Source organism: Orycteropus afer, unplaced genomic scaffold (genome assembly GCF_000298275.1).
Source record: "Orycteropus afer afer isolate SDZICR_OR568_19922 unplaced genomic scaffold, OryAfe1.0 scaffold00191, whole genome shotgun sequence".
NCBI lineage: Eukaryota > Metazoa > Chordata > Mammalia > Tubulidentata > Orycteropodidae > Orycteropus > Orycteropus afer.
In genome coordinates, this window is record NW_006921778.1 from 1990349 (window position 1) to 2009673 (window position 19325).

The 19325-nt window shown below is 37.5% G+C and overlaps 1 protein-coding gene across 1 annotated transcript in view; it reads right to left on the reverse strand.

Moving 5' to 3' along the window:
* Positions 1–951: 951 nt before the first annotated feature.
* The window catches only part of APC (APC regulator of WNT signaling pathway), a 114617-nt gene continuing 96243 nt past the window's right edge, over positions 952–19325 (reverse strand). Inside the window, exons 12-16 of the mRNA XM_042781877.1 lie at positions 15993–16132; positions 15151–15228; positions 14744–14860; positions 9068–9282; positions 952–7528 (exon numbers count right to left, since the gene is read on the reverse strand). Of these exons, the coding sequence (XP_042637811.1) occupies positions 952–7528; positions 9068–9282; positions 14744–14860; positions 15151–15228; positions 15993–16132 (7127 nt within the window). The remainder of the gene's footprint in view (positions 7529–9067; positions 9283–14743; positions 14861–15150; positions 15229–15992; positions 16133–19325) is intronic.

Genomic DNA, 19325 nt, shown 5'->3' on the forward strand with positions numbered 1-19325 from the left:
TGAAGGAAAAAAATTTTAAGTTTTTAAAAGAGGCCATTTTGACAATTATCAATACAAATGTGAAATAAGACCCTTCAAACAAATACAAATTTCGGTAACAGTTTACATACAGCAATAATTTATTCTGAAATGTTCATTTAGTTTCTGTTGAGACACAATTCATGTCTCATTAATAAAAGAGCAGCCATCTCACCTCAAATACCAGAATATACAACAAGTTACAGCATAGCAAAAATTCTACCTACTTTTAGATAAAATCTAGTTCAGGTAAAATAGTTTCATTCAATGTTTTACAGTTACACAGATTTTTTTTTTCCTTTTTAGCACAAAATTGTGTTAATTGTTACACTGTAGCTATCTATGTGAACATCATGTGACCACAGAACTGTTAATCATTACTTCTGAAATTGAACCATCAGTTTCATTCATGCAGTAAAGCAAAGCAGGCTGGGTAAACTTCTTCATGGCGAACCATATTACTGTGAATTTCACAGCAACATGATTAATTATGATGTCAGATGAACTCACAAGGACTAAACCAGGTTTTATTGTTTTTTGCATAAATACCAATTTCTCCCTGATGAACAGTTTATAATCTAGAAAATGACTGATAACAATAATGTATCATATCTTCTATCTGTAGTGTTATTTTAAGACAAGCAATAATTAAAGGATGATGGTATGGGATGCTACTTAAATACATGTAAAACATACTGTACAAATATACTTGGTTTTACCATTTTCTTTCTAGTTATCAAGTGTGCCTCCCAAAATAAGACCAGTGAAGACAAAGTATACTATCCAATATGGCTTTCAGAACAAAAACCCTCTAACAAGAATCAAACTTATTTACAAAATTTCTCAGTCTTTTACAGTTTCATTTGAAACAAAATTTCTACATAGCAGTTGTAATTAACACATAATTTTCTTAGTTACATCATTCCAGCTCTTTTAAACAGACGTTACAAGGTAAGACCCAGAATGGCGCTTAGGACTTTGAGTTCCACTGGATTCTGTGTTGTCAGTTTTTGAATCTCGTTTCTTTGAGTTGTTATTCACTGGTGTTGGGATCTGAGATGGCCGGGCTGAAGTGCTATCTGCACTGCTTTTCCTAGGGCTTGGGTTGTAATTAAAAGGAGTCACTCTGGCAGCAACGGTCCCGCTAGGTGAACTGTGTTTGCTTGAGCTGCTAGAACTGAATGGAGTACGCTCAGCAATAGAGGTTTCATTATTCTCTGGTGCAGGGACAGCATTACTTTGTCCTGGTTTTGCCTCAGTTCCTTTTTGGTCTGAGCTGTCTACCTGAATAAAAGAGTTCAGGTGGTTTTCCAAACCCACAGTGCATACAAGAGCACTGCCATTACCTACATTTTGTTTTCCCTGATTATCTTTTGAATCTTTAATGCTTGGATTTCCTTTTTCTGAAACACTGTCAATCACTGGGGGAGTATTTCCTGTAGGGGATCTTCCAGATCTAGGATTGTTAATGGGACAGTCCTCAATTCGCACCCAAACATCTTCTGTTTTAGAAACAGCAGGTGCCATTTGATAAATTAGTGTCTTTGTTTCAGCACCATTTGTAGCACCTGAGGAAGAGCTCTGAGAAGTACTATTTGTAGGAGAAATTTCACTTTCTTTTATTTTTCTCCATGTTCCTTTTGTGGGTACTTGGTTTTCTTTAGTTTGCTTGGTGGCTGAAATAGAGTTCACATGTTTTTCATCCTCACTTTTTGCTTTTTCACTGGATTCTGATGAAGCAGAAAGAATTGAGGAGGAACTTCCAGTTCTTCTCCAAGTGCTTACTCGTGGAAGGGATGATGAATGTTTACTGTGTTCCCGTTTCCAGGTTCCTGACCTATTAATTGGTAGTCTGGACGGACTTTCAGAATGGGAGCGTGCTATATCATGGCGCTTTGCTGGCCTTCCATCATTATACTCTACAGTGGGACTGAGATTAGGTGGGAGCTTTCGCCATCCACCAGGCTGAACAGATGAATGTGTGGAGAGACACATATCAGGAAGGGAAGGACTTAAAACTGGAGTCTGCGCCTGGGACCTAGTGGGAGAGTTTGGCCTAGAAGATGGAGAAAGAGATTCAAATGAAGCAGATTCCTCCAGTTTTCTCCGTAGGGTTGGACTTGGAGCTTCTTTGATGAAAGTGGACTGGCGTACTAATACAGGTCTCTCTGATCTATCAGATTCACTTCCACTAGATTTAGTTGAAGACATTCTAGAAAGTTCTATCTTTTTATTGGATCCATTGCTATTACTCATTTGATTTAGTCCTTTGGAGGCAGACTCACTTCTTGGAATACTACTGCCATTCTTGGAAAAACCTGTTTGTTTGGTAAGGTTCTGTTGGCTCATTTGTCTACCTGGGGAAGTATATGACATTTTTCCAGAACCCGAGGACTTAGTTGAAGCAGTACTAGGAGATGACGTCCTTGGTAGTTGAGATAATTTATTAGGAGGACTTATTCCGTTTCTACCAGGAGAAATTGAGTTTCGCCCTGGAGACTGCATGGGTCTACTTAATGGTTGCTGGGTGGGTCTTGAAGGAGTGGAATCTCTAGATCCTGATCTAGAAGGTCCTTTATTTGACCCACATGGTTGAGATGCCTGCCTGGCAACAGGGCTTAATTCTGACTTCACTGATGGTTTGGCTCCTCTAGGAGAAGTGGTGGCTGTCTGACTTTCACTAGGACTTTTAGAAGCTGGGGTCTTCAGGGGTGGGCCTTTTTTAGCAACAGGACTTGTACTTGAAGAGCTATTTCGTACTCCTGGAATATGAATCATTGTCCTACCTCGAGAAATTGAAGGCATGTTTGTTTGAAGGGGCTGTTTCATTTGGCTTAAAACTTCTGAATTAGATCGAACTTTCCCAGTGATCAAACTTTTATAAACTTTTTTTCCTCCTTTGATTCCTTTATTTTCAGATTCTATCTTTTTAGTTTCCAACGTACTTTTCTCTCCAGGTTTTAGAATTCGTGGGCCTTTATTACTTGTGAAGGGTTTTTCCTCCTGATCAGGTGTAAGATGAAATGGTGATCCCAGGGAGATTCCTGATTTCAGCGAAAGGATAGAATCTGAATCAGATGATGCTTGTCTAGATAAACAAGCAGCAGCAGCAGCTTGATGTAAACTACTCACTATGGAATTGGCACCTTCCTGAATAGCTTTCCAATCAAAATTTTCTGAATCAGGGGATAAACCGTGTTCTGAATCTGGTCTCTGTATATCTTTCAAATCAAGGGTCAAATCTTCGGCTAATATACCCCCCATATTTCTTGGGCTATGCTTTTCATTATCACCCTTTAGTCTGGAAGGTTTTTTCTTTTTTGGCATTGCAGAACTTATACATTCCTGTAAAAGGTCATCTTCAGAATCAATACTAAGAGAACTGAGAGAACTGTTTCTTGAGAAACAAACAGGGGTATCTTCGACATGAAATGACTTAGGTGCATAACCTGATGCCTGAGCCTTACTAGGTTCTCCCTGTGAGTCACGGGGCTCAGTCTCTTTGATAGGTTCATTTTCTTTGTTGTTGTTGTTTTCTTGGTCAATATCACTGAGAGAACTCAGAGAGGAATTACGAGAAAAGCAAACAGGAGTATTTTCAATAGCAAAATTCTGTAATTTTTCATCAGTGGCTGCCCCTCTGTCTGGTACATCTTTGGATGATGGGGGAAAAGTAGATTGCTTCTGCAGTATGGGTTTAGACTGACCTCGATTTATTGGATGTTTTGTAACAGCCTGTGTCTTATTAACTGATTGTTGGTTTGAGGTTACATCTGTGTGGCTAGTAACTTTAGCTTCTGACACCTTATTTTCTTTCCCTTTTCTTAATTCAGCCTTTTCCCTGGAAAGGTCAACATCGTCATCATCAAAATCTAGAGAACTCAAAGAATCATTTCGTGAAAAGCAGTAAGGAGTTCCTTCAATAGGTGTGTAATGATGAGGTGAATCAAAAGTAAAACTTCCTCTGACTCGATCTTCATTATTTGGCAGCTTATCAGTGAAGTCCTTGGAATTATTTTTCAAGTTCTGTTTCTTTGAATCTTTGTTATCTGAGAAAGTTCTTTCAGCATTTAAATTATTTTTTGCATCTGTGTTTTTTCTTACGCGTGTCCTATAGTCAGTATTTTGTGGTATAGGTTTTACAGGTGAAGTAGGTTTCTTTTTCTTACCATCTAATTGATTTTTGTTGGTGCCAGATGAAGATGCAGATGCTTGTTGGACCTGGTCCATTATCTTTTTCACACGGAAAGGCTTGTGACTTTTTCCTTTGGGCATAGCAGAATTAATGCATTCTGCAAGAATATCACCTTCCTCTGTCTTATTGTCATCCAATTCAGGTACAGTCACAGGTGAAGTTTTTCCTCTTTGAGCCTCATCCGTACTTCTGCCTTCTGTAGGAATGGTATCTCGGTTTTCAAATTCACCTGTCTGTGCCACTGATCTCACCTCTTCTCCAGCAGCTAATTCATTTGGAGGGGATTCGATTGTTAAATCACTTAGTGATGTAGCTGTGGAAAAGTTTATAGGTGTCCCATCTACACAATACACCCGTGGCATCGCATGCTTTTGTGCTGGTAACCTGTTTTGTGATGGAAGCAGCTTGTATACCGGCAGCTGACTTGGTTTCCTTGCCACAGGTGGTGGCACCTTTGAAGCAGTCTGGGCTGGCTTTTTAGCTTTGTGTGATGATTTTGTTGGCATGGCAGAAATAATACATTCTTCTAATATTTCAATATCATCATCATCTGAATCATCTAATATATCTTTTTCAGAGTCAATAGGCTTTTCTTCCTCTTTTTCCTGGTTTTCATTTGATTCTTCAGGCTGCTCAGGTTCTGTTTCATTCCCATTGTCATTTTCCTGAACTGGAGGCATTATTCTTAATTCTACATCTTTCTGTATAAAAGGTTCATCAAGGCTCAGAGCACTCAGGCTGGATGAACAAGAAAATCCATCTGGAGTACTCTCTGTGGCAAAATGTAACAAAGTATCAGCATCTGGGAGAACCTGGACCCTCTGAACTGCGGCATTTACAGCAGCTTGCTTAGGTCCACTCTCTCTCTTTTCAGTATTAGATACTTTATTTTTAGATGCCTCACGCTTAGTTGGAACTGTTTGAGGAGGAGGCGGCGGAGGAGGAGGAGGAGGGGTTTTACTTCTGCTTGGTGGCATGGTTTGTCCGGGGCTATCTGGAAGGTCACTGGGGCTTATAATGCCACTTATCATTCCACTGCAGGGTTCACTCTGAACAGAGCTAGCAATTGAACGACTCTCAAAACTATCAAGTGAACTGACAGAAGTACATCTGCTAAACATGAGCGGAGTCTCCTGAACATAGTGCTCTGGTGGACTTTTAGGTGTCTGAGCACCACTCTTTGATGGAGATTTGGCCCCTGAAGAAAATTCAACGACCTTGTTGTGCCTGGTTGACTCTGAAGAAGATAGACCAGAAGCCTGGAGTCTGCTGGATTTGGTTCTAATGTGCTGAGACACTGTTGGAACTTCACTCACAGTATCCTCAGTAGATCTAGTTCCACTGTTTTCTTTTAGTTCTGCTATTTGCAGAGTATTAGCAGAATCTGTTTCCTGTGTCGTCTGATCACATCCTATTTCATCTTCGGCTGACGACAAGGATGATAATGAACTACACCTTGAAAAGCATATTGGGGTATCTTCTACACAGTAAGTCTGTATTGTTTCTTGGTTGATAGAAGGAACTTTGCAAGAGGAAGCTTTTTGAGTCTGGCTACTTCGACTTTGTGCTGAATTTGGGTGAAGCTGATTCGGCCTCTGGGCATTAGATGAAGGTGTGGATGCATTCTCACTGCTTGAAGAGAGGTGCTCAGTTTTAGTGCTTTGTCCAGATGAATTCTTTGAGAATGAAAACGATGGTTTCTGTGAGGATGGGATGTCTGTGGCATACTTTAAACTATAGTCAATAGGCTGATCCACATGATGTTTTTCTTCATTATATTTTATGCTGTAATTTGTTGGTGTTTCTTCTTCTTCATGCTGCTCTTCCTCAGAGTAACGTTCACTATAGTTAGTTGGCTTATCATCTTCATAATCATCTTCCTGACACAAAGACTGGTTTACATTTTGATTAAGTCCATGATTTGAACCCACTCGATTACTTTCTGAACCATTGGCTCCCCTTGACCTATATGGGGAGATGCATTCTTGCTGTCCAAAATGGGGCTGGAACTTGAGGTGTTTCTCATCAGTGCTCTCATTATACACAGGGAAAGTTGTGCTTTGACTCCTTGATTGTCTTTGCTCACTTTGTTTTATTTCATCTTCTATTATGTGTTTTGGTCTTGCCCATCTTTCATTCTGTGAAGGACTTTGCCTTCCAGAGTTCAACTGCTCATCTGAATATTTAAGACTATAATTTATTGGTGTATCCAATTCTCCATCATTATCATCCATATGATTTGCACTATGTATTTTATGGGCTAGGTCAGCTGGATACTGACCATAACTACAAAATTTGCTTTCATCATCTTCAGAATAGGACTCAATTGAGGGTTTCATTTGACCTCTTTTACCATAACCATCACTACTACTGACACTATTTAAACTATCATTTGAAGATCTCTTATATTCCAATTTGGCATAAGGCATAGGGCATGTCCTATTTGAATTCTCCGACTTAGTGAAGTTGTAGGTGTTTGAATGTGTGTGGGCAGCGGAGCTTCTTCGCAGTGCATTCCTCTCATCTGTTACACAGTGTAATTCAGTGGTAGAGCCAGAACTTCTCTCTTCCTGGGGGTTATGAATGGCTGACACTTCTTCCATGACTTTGGCAATCTGGGCTGCAGCAGTGGAGATCTGCAAACCTCGCTTTGAAGAGGTTCCAGGATTTTCTGTTGCTGGATGGTAGCTACCGAGCCCAAGTCCTCGCTCTCTCTCCAAACTTCTATCTTTTTCAGAACGAGAACTATCTAAGCTTCCTCTTGATGAAGAGGAGCTGGGCAACACTGTAGTATTTAAATATGGTGAAAGGACAGTCATGTTTCCAGCATTAAAATTGTCTGATTTATTATCATCGTGCCGACTGGTGTCAAAAACATAATCACCATAGAGATTCTGCTTGTGTCTCTGCTTACTACGATGAGATGTCTTGGGACTTAAATTGTCGATATTGTCAAAAGTTTCTGATAAATGCTGAGCATCTAATTCAGCTTCCAGGGCTTTTTGTTTCCTAACATGAAGAGATGGCAAGCTTGAACCAGGAGACATAATATTGGCATCCTTATACTTTGCGGGTCTATTTGCCATGAGATTCCTTAAAGCTGCAGCACTTCCCATGGCAATCATTTTGTGTTTTGAATGAATGAGGTTCTTGAGCATGCTAACTGCCCCCATGTCCCATAATGCTTCCTGATCTTTAGGATTTCTTGCTGAGAGATTCCACAAGGTTCCACATGCATTACTGACTATTGTCAAGCTGTGAGATTTCAAGTGTTGTAATAAGGTTTGCAAGCAGTTGTTCTCTCTTAGGATTTGCCTGAAATAAAGATAAGGCACCACAAAATTAAGGTCAAAATCTGTGTATAGTCACAACAAATCAAATTACATAAAACAAATTTAAATCTAAAGATTACTACTATAACTTATTAGTACATATAATTACACCAAATTCTTAGCATTCCACATCTCTTTTTGCTTATTTACATTTACTGTTTTAACATACTGATCTTGTCAGGCTGAAAGAAATACAAACATTAATTTTCTAATGTATTCTGTATCACTTATTCTCAGCCAATAGCTTTTCTTGAGCAGATACACTGACCCAATGCACCTGATGAAGAATTCCTCAATTTAAGGACTATACATTTATTATGAAAGTTTATGCTGACTAGGGACTTTATACTCACTTAATCTAAAGATGGCTGCCACAATATTGATGACTGTGACATTTTGGAAGAGGTAGGTAGAAGAACTGGTTGACAGATTTTGATGTAGTCAGGAAACATACTGAAAGCTCCTGGATCAGCAAACTGACTTTAAAGTAACCCTTATGTCCCTGGCTGGATTTTGTGATACTGCCACCTCTTACAAGTGGTTGCTGGCAAATTGTGTGTGTAGTTATTATTTTTAAAGACAGAATGAATTAAAGCTTTTCAAAACATTTAAAGGTAACTATAAAATAGAAGAATTGAGAATCAGCATATTGAATCCTAGGACTTAAAAGAGCTCTAGCTTGTTTCATGCTTGACAAATTGAAGTCTAATGACAGCATATTCAGCTTTAGTGGGCTTTAAAATTGGCTGGTCAGGGTACATGATAAGCTTTAACATGGTGGTCTTTTCTCAGCAGTCCAGTAGTCAATCAAGTGCTTCCTGAGTTTAAGGAGTCTTTTCACAGAAGAAAGGGCTGTAAGGCTTGTAGTTTGTGCATCAAAAACTTAAAAGACATTTACATTTCTTACAGGCTCTTTTACTAAAAATAAAATCCCATGGTCTTTTTGAAAATGAAAGATGAACAACACGAGACAAATTAAGGGGGAAAACACACACACACACATACTATGAAATATACCCATATTTTTACTGACATAACACAGAGCCCAAGTTCTGAAAATATGTGCCCTGTAGCTGAGATGCTCTTTTAGCTTTCATAGTTCTAGGAGACTGCATGAATGGCTGTTGACTAGGTGATGTTGTAACTACTGATATTAAGACATTATTAGAAAACTACTCTCTGGATCACACTCACAGGTTTATTTTATAAGCTTTATATTCCTCTGTGCCATACTAACAGATAGGAAGGGATTTTGTCCTATCTAGTATTTGTGACTTTTATATTTTCTTCCACATAGGGGCTATGCCTTTCAACTGTCACTAGATTTCTTCATGATACTATTTACTCTTCTTTATTAGAATAAATATATTAATGAGTTAAGAATTAAGATTTACCTTTTTAACATAATATTTTGGCTTAGAATGTGCATAATTACACAAAGCACTGCTTACAATTAGGTCTTTTTTGAGGGCATGAATCTTATGCTAACTCATTTAAATATAATATAGACCCTTGTGTATACCTGTGGTCCTCATTTGTAGCTATCAAGCTGGACACATTGCGTAGTATTCCACCTCCACTTTCAATAATGGCTAACGTATTTGTCTGGCTCCGGTAGGTGAGAGTGCCAACCAAAAATGCAAGTGCACCATCTACAGCACATATATCAGCTTTATTCTCAGTGCAATGTGCTGACAAATTCCATAAGGCACTCAATACACTTTTGAGGGTTGATTCCTATGAAGAAACAAAATATGTGTCAACTAATTAGACTTGGAATTTGCTTCTCATGACTTTATGTTTATTCCTATTGAATAAAGATTATATTCTTACCTTCCCTGCTGCCCACAGCTTACTGATAAAGTATTAGGAATTTTTCATTTCAGAAAAACAAAAACTTTAATGAAATATCAAATGTAGTTTAAGCCAGTGCTATTCTCACAAACAAGCAGAACACAATATTAAACTAATGACATTTAAGTACTTCACATTCTAAGTGTTCATTCTAGGATGGTACACACAAACCTTATTTTAGAATATGATACAGAAATGATATATGCATTATGAAAAGATAACATTTTCAGGATAATAGAAACCAGAACAAACCTCTGTATGTCAATAGGGAAAGATGTAGTATTGTTAAATGAAAAAAGCAATTGAAGAATAGTGTGTACGATATTCTGTTTGTATAAAAAATACAAATAACTACATGTGGTTGATTCAAAAGTAACAACATACCTTATTAAAAATAAGTAAAATAAAAAAAGTATACTAGAAAACTCCCAAAGAAACAAAGTAACTACAAAAAATAGAACTCCTTAATATACAATATCATAGTAAACTGTCAAATTGTAATTGCCAAAGAAACACTCTGAGTGTACTGTTCGGTCAAAATTTGTCATGTCAGCTTTTCTTCATACATATATATGTGTGTGTATGTGTGTGTACACACACACATACACACACATCAGCCAAGGAACAAACATGCATTAGAAATCTACTCTGTGCCCATTACAATTAGGGGCACCCCAGAGGATATGAACACTGCAAACAGGTATCTGCTTAGAACATGCTAAAAATTTATTTCTCACTGCCATCGAGTTGATTCTGACTCATAGAGACCCTCATTGGATTTCCAAGGCTGTAAATCTTTACCGAAGCAGAATGCCTCATCTTTCTTCCATGGAGCGACTGGTGGGTTCAAACCACTGACTTTTTACCACTGTACCACCAGAGCTCCTTAACAATTTACTTAGGGGACAAAAATACAAAAACATAGATGAAGGAAAGTATTCCAAAGGAAATATTATTGCAGCTTGAATTCAATCAAACAAAGTATTTCATGGAGGAAAGTAGCTATGCAGAAGTATAAGACCTGTACATTCAGAGAAGAGGGAAGAAAGTCACTCCTAACATAGGAAAGGCATGAAGTGGGAACCAGCAAAGGAGGGCTAATGAACAGAAAGACACAGAATAAAGTCTATGATAGCAAATAGTGGGAAGTAAGGTCAGAGGTAAAACAATGCCTTGAATGCCATGGTAAACATTTCGTGTCTAGCCCCAATAAATACCTAGCCACTATATTCTCTTCATCAGGAAATTAAATGAATGAAACAACCTAGAAGCAGGTTCAGACACTGTTTAGTGATGATTCAGTCAGAGAAAGGGTTAGGAAGCAAGGAGAAGTGCTTTCAATAATCAAGATGTGGGGGGTGGGAATAAGAGCTCAATTTAAATTGTATTGTGACGGGAGTAGAGAAGGCACATTCAAAATATCCTGAGATATCAGGAAAAACAGCAGAGTTTAGAGGAATGAGGTAAACTGCAAATAGCCCAGAAGTGAAAGCTGAAGGTGAGAAAATAGAAATTGCTCTTCATGAGATTACATGCAATAGACCAAGGGTTATACTTCAAAGAACCTTTACAATTAGAGGAGTGAAGAAATGATTAGCGGCTGGGGTATAGGTTGAGGCAGTAAAAGCAAAGTGAGAAGTTTCAATACAGTGAGTGATCAGAAAGTATCCAACATAGATAACGGCAGAAGAACTAAAGTAAATCTATAAATCTAGATTTTGTGAGCTAGGAGAGAGTTGTATCAGAAGCAAAATTAGGAGGGACGTAAGAAGGTATGGCCAGTTATGAAACAGAGCAAGTGATTTGCTCAGGGCTGTGGTTGTAATAGGAAAAAGAAACACTGCAGTAATTAGAAGCAATGGAGAATTTATTTTTCATCTTCAAAATACCAGGCTTCTTATAGACAGGTGGAACTTAAAAAAGAAGGATCCAACCATAGGAAGACAACCCAATCAAAAAATGGGCAAAGGATTTGAATAGACATTTCACCAAAGATATCCAAATGACCAAAAAACACATGAGAAGATGCTCAATATTACTAGTCATTGGGAGATACAAATCAAAATCACAAGTTGCTACCTAACCCCCATTATAATGTTGTTGTTATGTGCTGTCGAGTCAGACCCCACCCATAGTGACCCCTCCTTGGGTTTCTGAGGCGGTATCATTACGGAAGTAGACTGCTCAACCTTCCTTCCCAGGAGTGGCTGGTGGGTTTGAAATGCCAGCCTTTTGGTTAGCAGCCAAGTGCCTTAGGCACTACGCTACCAGAGCTCCTACCCATTACAATAGTAATGATCAAAAAAACAGAAAACAACAAGGGCTGGCTAGGTTGTGGAGGAACCAGAACCCTCCTCCATTGCTGGTGGGAATGTAAAATGGTATAGCCACTGTGGAGAATAGTCTGGTGGTTCCTCAAAAAGTTGAACATAGAACTACATATAACCCAGCTATTGCACTCCTTTGTATATATCCAAGAGACTTGAAAGCAACAAAACCAAATAGACACGTGTACACCAATGTTCACTATAGCACTTTTCACAACAGCTAAAAGGTAGAAACAACCAAAATGTTCACCAACAGATGAATGGATAAATAAAATGTTGTATATACATACAATGGAATACTACTCAGCCATGAAGAGAAGTGAAGTCCTGATGCATGCCACAACACAGATGAACCCTGAAAATATGCTGAGCCAAATTAAGTCAGTTGCAAAAGGACAAATACTGCATGATCTCATTTATATGAAATAAGCAAATATTTATACACCAAAAATTATTAGTGGTTACCGGGGGGGACGGAAGGGTTGGAAAGGGGAAGTTTATGCTCAGAGGATATTAGGTTTATGTTAATGGTGGTGGAATGATTTGGAAAAGAATAGTAAGAATGGGTATACAACTTAAAGAAGGTAATCAATGTCACTGAATTGTACACGCAGAAATTACTGCGATGGCAAATATTTTATTATGTATATGTGTGCCACAAATAAAAGTTATCTAGTAGAGAAGATGAAGGAGATAAGAAAGGGACTAACAGCTTTGAATAACCAGCAAGGCTTGGGACACAGAGTAAAGGTGAAGGAGAAGTTCTCTTCTATTGTGTAGAAGAATAAGAGCCAGGTGAATGACATTAAAGTGGTTCAGTACATGTTGTTGTTGTTGTTATTTGCCGTTGAGTTGGCCCCGACTCATAGCGACCCCTCCTTGGGTTTCCGAGGCAGTATCACTTCGGAAGTAGGATTGCCCAACCTTCCTTCTGAGGAGTGGCTGGTGGGTTTGAACTGCCAGCTTTCTGGTTAGCAGTCAAGTGCCTTAGGCACTATGCTACCAGAGCTCCCGTACAGTACTTGGGGGATATGAAAAGTAGTCTGATTATCATGATCATTAGTAGTAAATGAAGTTGAGAATCAAGGACAGATGAAAAAGTAAAGAGACTGTTCATAATAACTGCTCTACTCAATGTAGAGAAAGAAGGAATAAATAAATTCTCATGTTGTTAACCAGACCCAAACCAAAAACCAAACCCACTGCCATTGAGTTGATTCCTACTCATAATGACCCCCACTGGGTTTCCGAGGCAGTACATCTTTATGGAAGTGGTTGTTAACCAGAAGCAAGCCCAAATCAGAATTGGCTATTATAAATTTCTCACAGGCTGGTTTTTCTAAGATTGGGCTTGCTTTAAAATTTATTATGAATTTAGGGAGACATGATCTTTTAAATATTACTCTTTCAAGGGCAAAACTATATAGACAATGAAAAGATCAGTGATTGATGGGGATTCAAAAGAAGAGAAGAGGGAAGAATAGGTGGAGCACAGGACAATTTTAGGGCAGTAAAACTATTCTTTATGATACTGTAATGGTGGACACATGACATTATGCATTTATCAAAACTCCTATTACTGGGCACCATATGAAGAGGGAACCCTTATGTAATTAACTACACACTTCAGTTAATATTGGTTCATCAACAGTAACAAATATACCACACAAATGCAACATGTGAATAACAGGAGAAATAATGTACCTGGGGGTGGTGGTGTGGGGAGAGATGGTATATGGCGACTCTTTATTTTTTGTACAATTTTTCCATAAACTTAAAACTGTGAGAGTTGTAGATGCCTGACATCTTTGCTAATGTCATTGTTGCTGTTAAGTGCTGTCAAGTCGGACCCGACTCATAGTGACCCTTCCTTGGGTTTCTGAGACGGTATCACTATGGAAGTAGATTGCCCAACTTTCCTCCCGAGGAGTGGCTGGCTGGTGGGTTTGAACTGTCAGCCTTCTGGTTAGCAGTCAGATGCCTTAGGCACTATTTTACCAGAGCGCCTACTTGGTCAATATTTTAAATTTTTACCTATATAATAACTTTAATTGCATCTCACTATAGTTTTAATTTGTACTTTCCTGATGACTAATTATGTTGACTATTTTCCCACCCATTCAGTAGTGGTCTAAAGTTATCTTTATATAAGTTCTAAGTATATTTGAGTATTCTCTTTATAACTAGTCATGTTGTTGAAAACATTTCTTATTTTTAATAATTTTTCAGTTGATTTCTGGGGTTTTACATGTATAAAACAACATAATTTTCAAAAAATACACAAATAAGTAGACAAACAAAACTCTTTGCTTTCTCTGAAAAGTTCTGAAGAAAAACTGGTAGGGTGAAAGAAATCCAAACAAGCTGAGCAGATTTTTTAGTCCCTTTTAGATTTCAAGTTTATTTACTTATTTAAAAAATTAGCTTAGTTTTGGACGTAGATATTCCACCTACAGATAGTTCTTTCTATAAACAAATTATTTGGGAGATTCCTCACCCTTGGATCTGATCATTTTTGATAAAGTTAGCCATTAGTCAAAATTTGAGGCCTTTAGGGGACTGAGATGTGGGAAGTGTAGAAGTAACACACCAGGGATTCTCAACTGGGGGTGATTCTGGCCCCTCTCTCCCCTGGAGAATGTCCAGCAATATCTGGAGATATTTTTGATTGTCATAAGTTGTAGGGGTTGGGAGTGGTGGAGGAGGGAACGTGCACTGCAGCTAATGGGTCTCGACATCCCTCAGCCACGGATGTTGCTCAGTAGGTCAGCCCCTACAACAAAGAATTATCTGGTCCAAAATGTTAATAGTGCTGAGACTGAGAAACCCTGATTTAGACTGAGCCACCCTGAACAATCTTCTCTATCTCAGTATTTCAGGAGTTTGGAGTACTCAAAGATTAAGGACTAGTAAGATGATCAGGTAAGACATTAGGGAATCTCAGGGGTGGGAGAGGGCAGCAGAAAAGTAGCCACACATGAAATCTGTAACAGAGCACTCAATGTTCTGAGAGGTACCTTTTTAACTTCCAAAGCACATTCCATCAATGCTTTCACACTTCCAACTTCACGCAATGTCTTTTTACTATTTACATCTGCTCTCCAAGACAAATTCCTCAAAACACTTGCAATAACCTGTAAATGAATCCATTTTAGAATAACTGATACAGAAAACGATTCATATTAGCTGCTTTTTGCTAGAGGTAAGAGTAGAAATCTATTAATAAATAGATCATTTATATTTATTTATTTAAATGCTAATGTGGTGCCAAAAGGAATTCCTTCAACATAAATATTTTCCTTTATTCTGATATTACTGTAAGCATACTTCAAACATGAGGTACTAAATAATGAGTCATAGCTTAATCTGAATCAGAACATTAACCTGCTAATATCTAAGAAAAAACTGAAATTCTAAGTAGTACCTGCTGCAAGTCTTCACTTTCAGATTTTAGTTGAGCCACAAGTGCTCTCATGCAGCCTTTCATTGAGCACAGAGTAGCCTGTAAAATTAAATACAGAGCACAGGGTCATCAGAAAAGCAACCTGCAGCTGTGCTATATTATTACTTCAAACCTAATTTTAATGGTCTCATTTAATTATAACTAATATTTTTACCCACAAAAGATACAGAACCAGGAAAGACAAATACACTCCCAATCCTTTGCTATCTATCTCTTACCAAACTGGAAAATAAAGTGAACAAATATAATAAGAATTACAAGCAAAGCACTTTAAGTAAGGCCTCTTATTTGGATGGAATCAATATATGTGTAAACCTTGCCTTGGTCAGCAGAATTTTCCAATTCCTGCTCTCATTTCTAAGAAGTGTTTTCAATACAATTACGTAAGACAGATTCATGACTGTGTTCTCTCTCTAGATGTGTTTTTGCCTTTGTTTAGGAATAAGACAACTGAGTGAGTAAAAATATGCTGTGGGATATGAAGTACAGGTTTCTATTGTTGTTGTCATGTGCCGACGAGTCGGCCCTGACTCATAGTAATCCCTCCCTGGGTTTCTGAGGTGGTATCACTATGGAAGTAGATTGCCCAACCCTCCTTCTGAGGAGTGTCTGGTGGGGGGTTTGAACTGCCAGCCTTCTGGTTACCAGTCAAGTGCCTTAGGCAGTATGCCACGAGAGCTCTAAGTTTCTATTAGTCAATGCTTATGGAAAGAGTGATGAATAGGAGATCAGTGAAAAGTAGTTTGCAGGAAAATACATTAACTCATACCTCAGATATTTAATTTGATTTTATAAAAACATACCTTGTTGGCTACATCTCCGAAAGTTAAGTTTGTCAAAGCCATTCCAGCATATCGTCTTAATGTAATACTGTAGTGGTCATTAGTAAGCCCATACATTTCACAGTCCACTTGCAATAATTCTGCAATGGCCTGTAGTCCCCCTAATTTGAAAAGGGCAAGAGGGGATAAAAAAAAAAAAATCTAAAATAAAACAAACTAGTACCAAGGCAGTAACTTAAATATTAGGGGGAAAAAAATCTCAAAGAATGAGAAAATATGGTTTAAATTTGCCTTCAGAATTAAAAGCTACATATAAAGGACTTTTATATGATATACTTTTTAAGAACAAACGACAGCTATTTCTTGCCAGTTTCTCCACCCTCCAGTCTCCATACACTACAACTTGCCAACAATGGAGAAAAGGCTATTATTTTCTAAGGTGAACACTAGGTCTTCCTGAAAATAAGCAGAAAATGAGAACTTATTAGGACTTTAAATTCTTCACTGTCACATACTATGGTCTTATTACTTTAATATTTTTTTTTTCATCTGTCAAGTAATTACCTTTAGGAATACTGAAATTTTTAAATGAAACTGTGCACAAAAGTTTTTTTTTAAGAAAAGGTCTATCCACTTATTACCAAGTTTTATAAAACTGTTTATGATTTTTAAAATTTCTTATCTTTGGTACTCACTAGCATCAAATACCAGCTGAACTAGGATTTAATATTTTCTGTCAGTCATACCCCTGGGTTACCACTGGGTATGTTCAACAATGCCCACAGGAGTCAACACTAATGAGGTAAAACGGAAAATGGAGGAAAAGGAAAGGGAAACACATATGGAAGTGGAAAAAAATAAAGGCAAAGTAAAATGGTGAAGGAGTGAACAAAAATAAAGAAAAATGCATATGGGAAGCTATTCAAAATACTGAATCATCATGGAAATGGGGATACTGTTTTGTCACAGAGAAGTGGCTTCAACAGAAAAAAAAGAAAATAAATTTAAATAAACAGGAAACTTTTGGACACTGGAAGTCTAAACAGTCAGGTCATTAAAAGAGAACCAATACATTTAATATTTTATAAATGATCTGAAAGGGTCAGTGTGCAGAGGAATCAGCAAATTTGGAATGAGATGAAGTTCTATTTTGAGGCAAGAATTCCAGGCCAAGGGACTTAACTACAGAAAAATTTCTACAAGGTTATGTGACTAGCAGAAAATGATAGGGTTTAAACATAGGTAAGTGAAATTACCTACAATTAATTAACTTGGCTAGGAAAAATTCAAGTGATATTTGGGAAGATATTCATCCATCTACCTATCCACATATAGTCAGTGAATAAAATAGTCACTATCTTTAAGGAGCTTACATCTTAGATAAAAGATAACTAATTTAAGTGTGACAGATTGTGGAGATATGCAGTCTAAAAAAGTAAATGAGTAAAGGGGGCAGGGCAGGAATGACAAGAAATATAGTAGGCAGAGGGAACAGCATGTGCAAGGGTCCTGGGGCCTCAAAGAGCACAAAGTATTTGAGTATATATAGCAATCAGGAAAGGATCACAGGACAAGGCTACAGAAATGGGTAGGGACAGATCATGGAAGACCTTATATGTCACAGTAAGGATTTTAGGCAGGGGAAGGAATAATTAGATGTGATTCTAAATAGATTACTATGGTTCTAGTGAGCAGAATGGAATATGCTAGGAAATGCAAAGCCAAGTAAGGTGAAATAGTGCAGAATAAGCTTGGACTAAGGATGAAAAGAAGGGGAGTGATTTGAGATTTATTTTAAGAAGCAGAATTAAAGTACTCTATTACTTGAGAGCTCTTATGGCGCAGTGCCTAAGGCATTTGACCACTAACCAGAAGGTTGCTGGTTCAAATCCACTAGCCACTCTGTGGAAGGAAGACTGGGCAATCTACTTCTGTAAAGATTTACCACCTCGGAAAACCAATGGGGGTTACTTTGAGTCGGAATCGATTCGATGGCAGTTATTTTATTTTTTTTTTGCTAGATATGGAGATGTGGAGAATAAAGATGGAGTCAGAGATTACTTCCAAAATTCTAGGTTGAGCAACTGTGTTGATAGGGATGACATTTTCTGAGAAAAGATATGAAGATTTGGGGATGAAGGAGAGAACAAATTCAGTATGTAACAGGAATGAGAAGTGTCTGAAAAGCTATCTAAGTAAAGATGTCAGATAAGCAGTTTGATACTGTCTAAAACTCATGATAGAATTAGAAAAATACTGTAAGTGAAGCTCTGGGAATAGATGCTACTGTCTAGGGGGAGAAGGAAAAGAGAATCTATAGTACAGTTTTAAGGGATTTCATCATTTAATAATTGGGTGAAAGAGAAGAGCCGGTAAAAGATCAAGAATGTTGACTCAAGAAAACCGAGCTGGGAGTCACTGTAGATTTAGTATACTAAGAAGATCTAATGTACTGATGAGACTACCAAAATGTCAAGCATTACAAAGCAGAAAATCAATACCAAATCAAAATACACTATACTTTGTATCTGCATAAACCTACATATGCCTGGTGTAGCAATATCTGGGATACTTTCTTAATGAAGATAAAAATGCATCTAAAGAAGGCACTAAATGATCAAAGAGCTGAGTGCTACTGTTTGGATAAACTAAACTAAAAACTTTAAGACTGGATTCTGAAAATAAAGATTACAGAAGATTTTGGTAGATGCCTACAAGTTCATAAAGAACATGGCTAAAGAAAAAAGAACATTCAATAAAAATTTATCTGATATAGAACAAAGACAGAGCCCTTTAAGATTTCAGGCTTATAAAAAAAGATTTCAATAAATTTTAAGGCAAAGAATATGATTCATAGGTTAAAACTATAAATGGATTCACAAAAATATGATACAAATTCATCTTTGATAGAATAAAAAATAAGTTGGCCTAAGTAATTAGGATATTTTCAGATAACCCAAAGATGATAAGCATGTCCTTCCATACTTTTCTCTTGGTGTCTATGTTAGAAAATAGTTAGACAGACCAACCATTATCGAATATGCCATCTCATAATTTTACAGATAGTAGAGGATCAACTGCCTCAAGTGACATTCAACAGAACTCTTAATTTAGATTCTTATAAAAAAAATAATAAAGAGATGACACTTAATTTTAAAAAGTATTATTATTTTTTTTGTGATGGGGCAATCTATTTCCATAGTGATCCTGCCTCGGAAACCCAAGGAGGGGTCGCTATGAGTTGGGTCCGACTCGACGGCACGTAACAACAACAACAACTACTTGATTAAAATAGTTACCATTAGCATGAAATGCCTAGTTCTAAAAAAAAAAAAAAAAAAAAAAAAACTATTA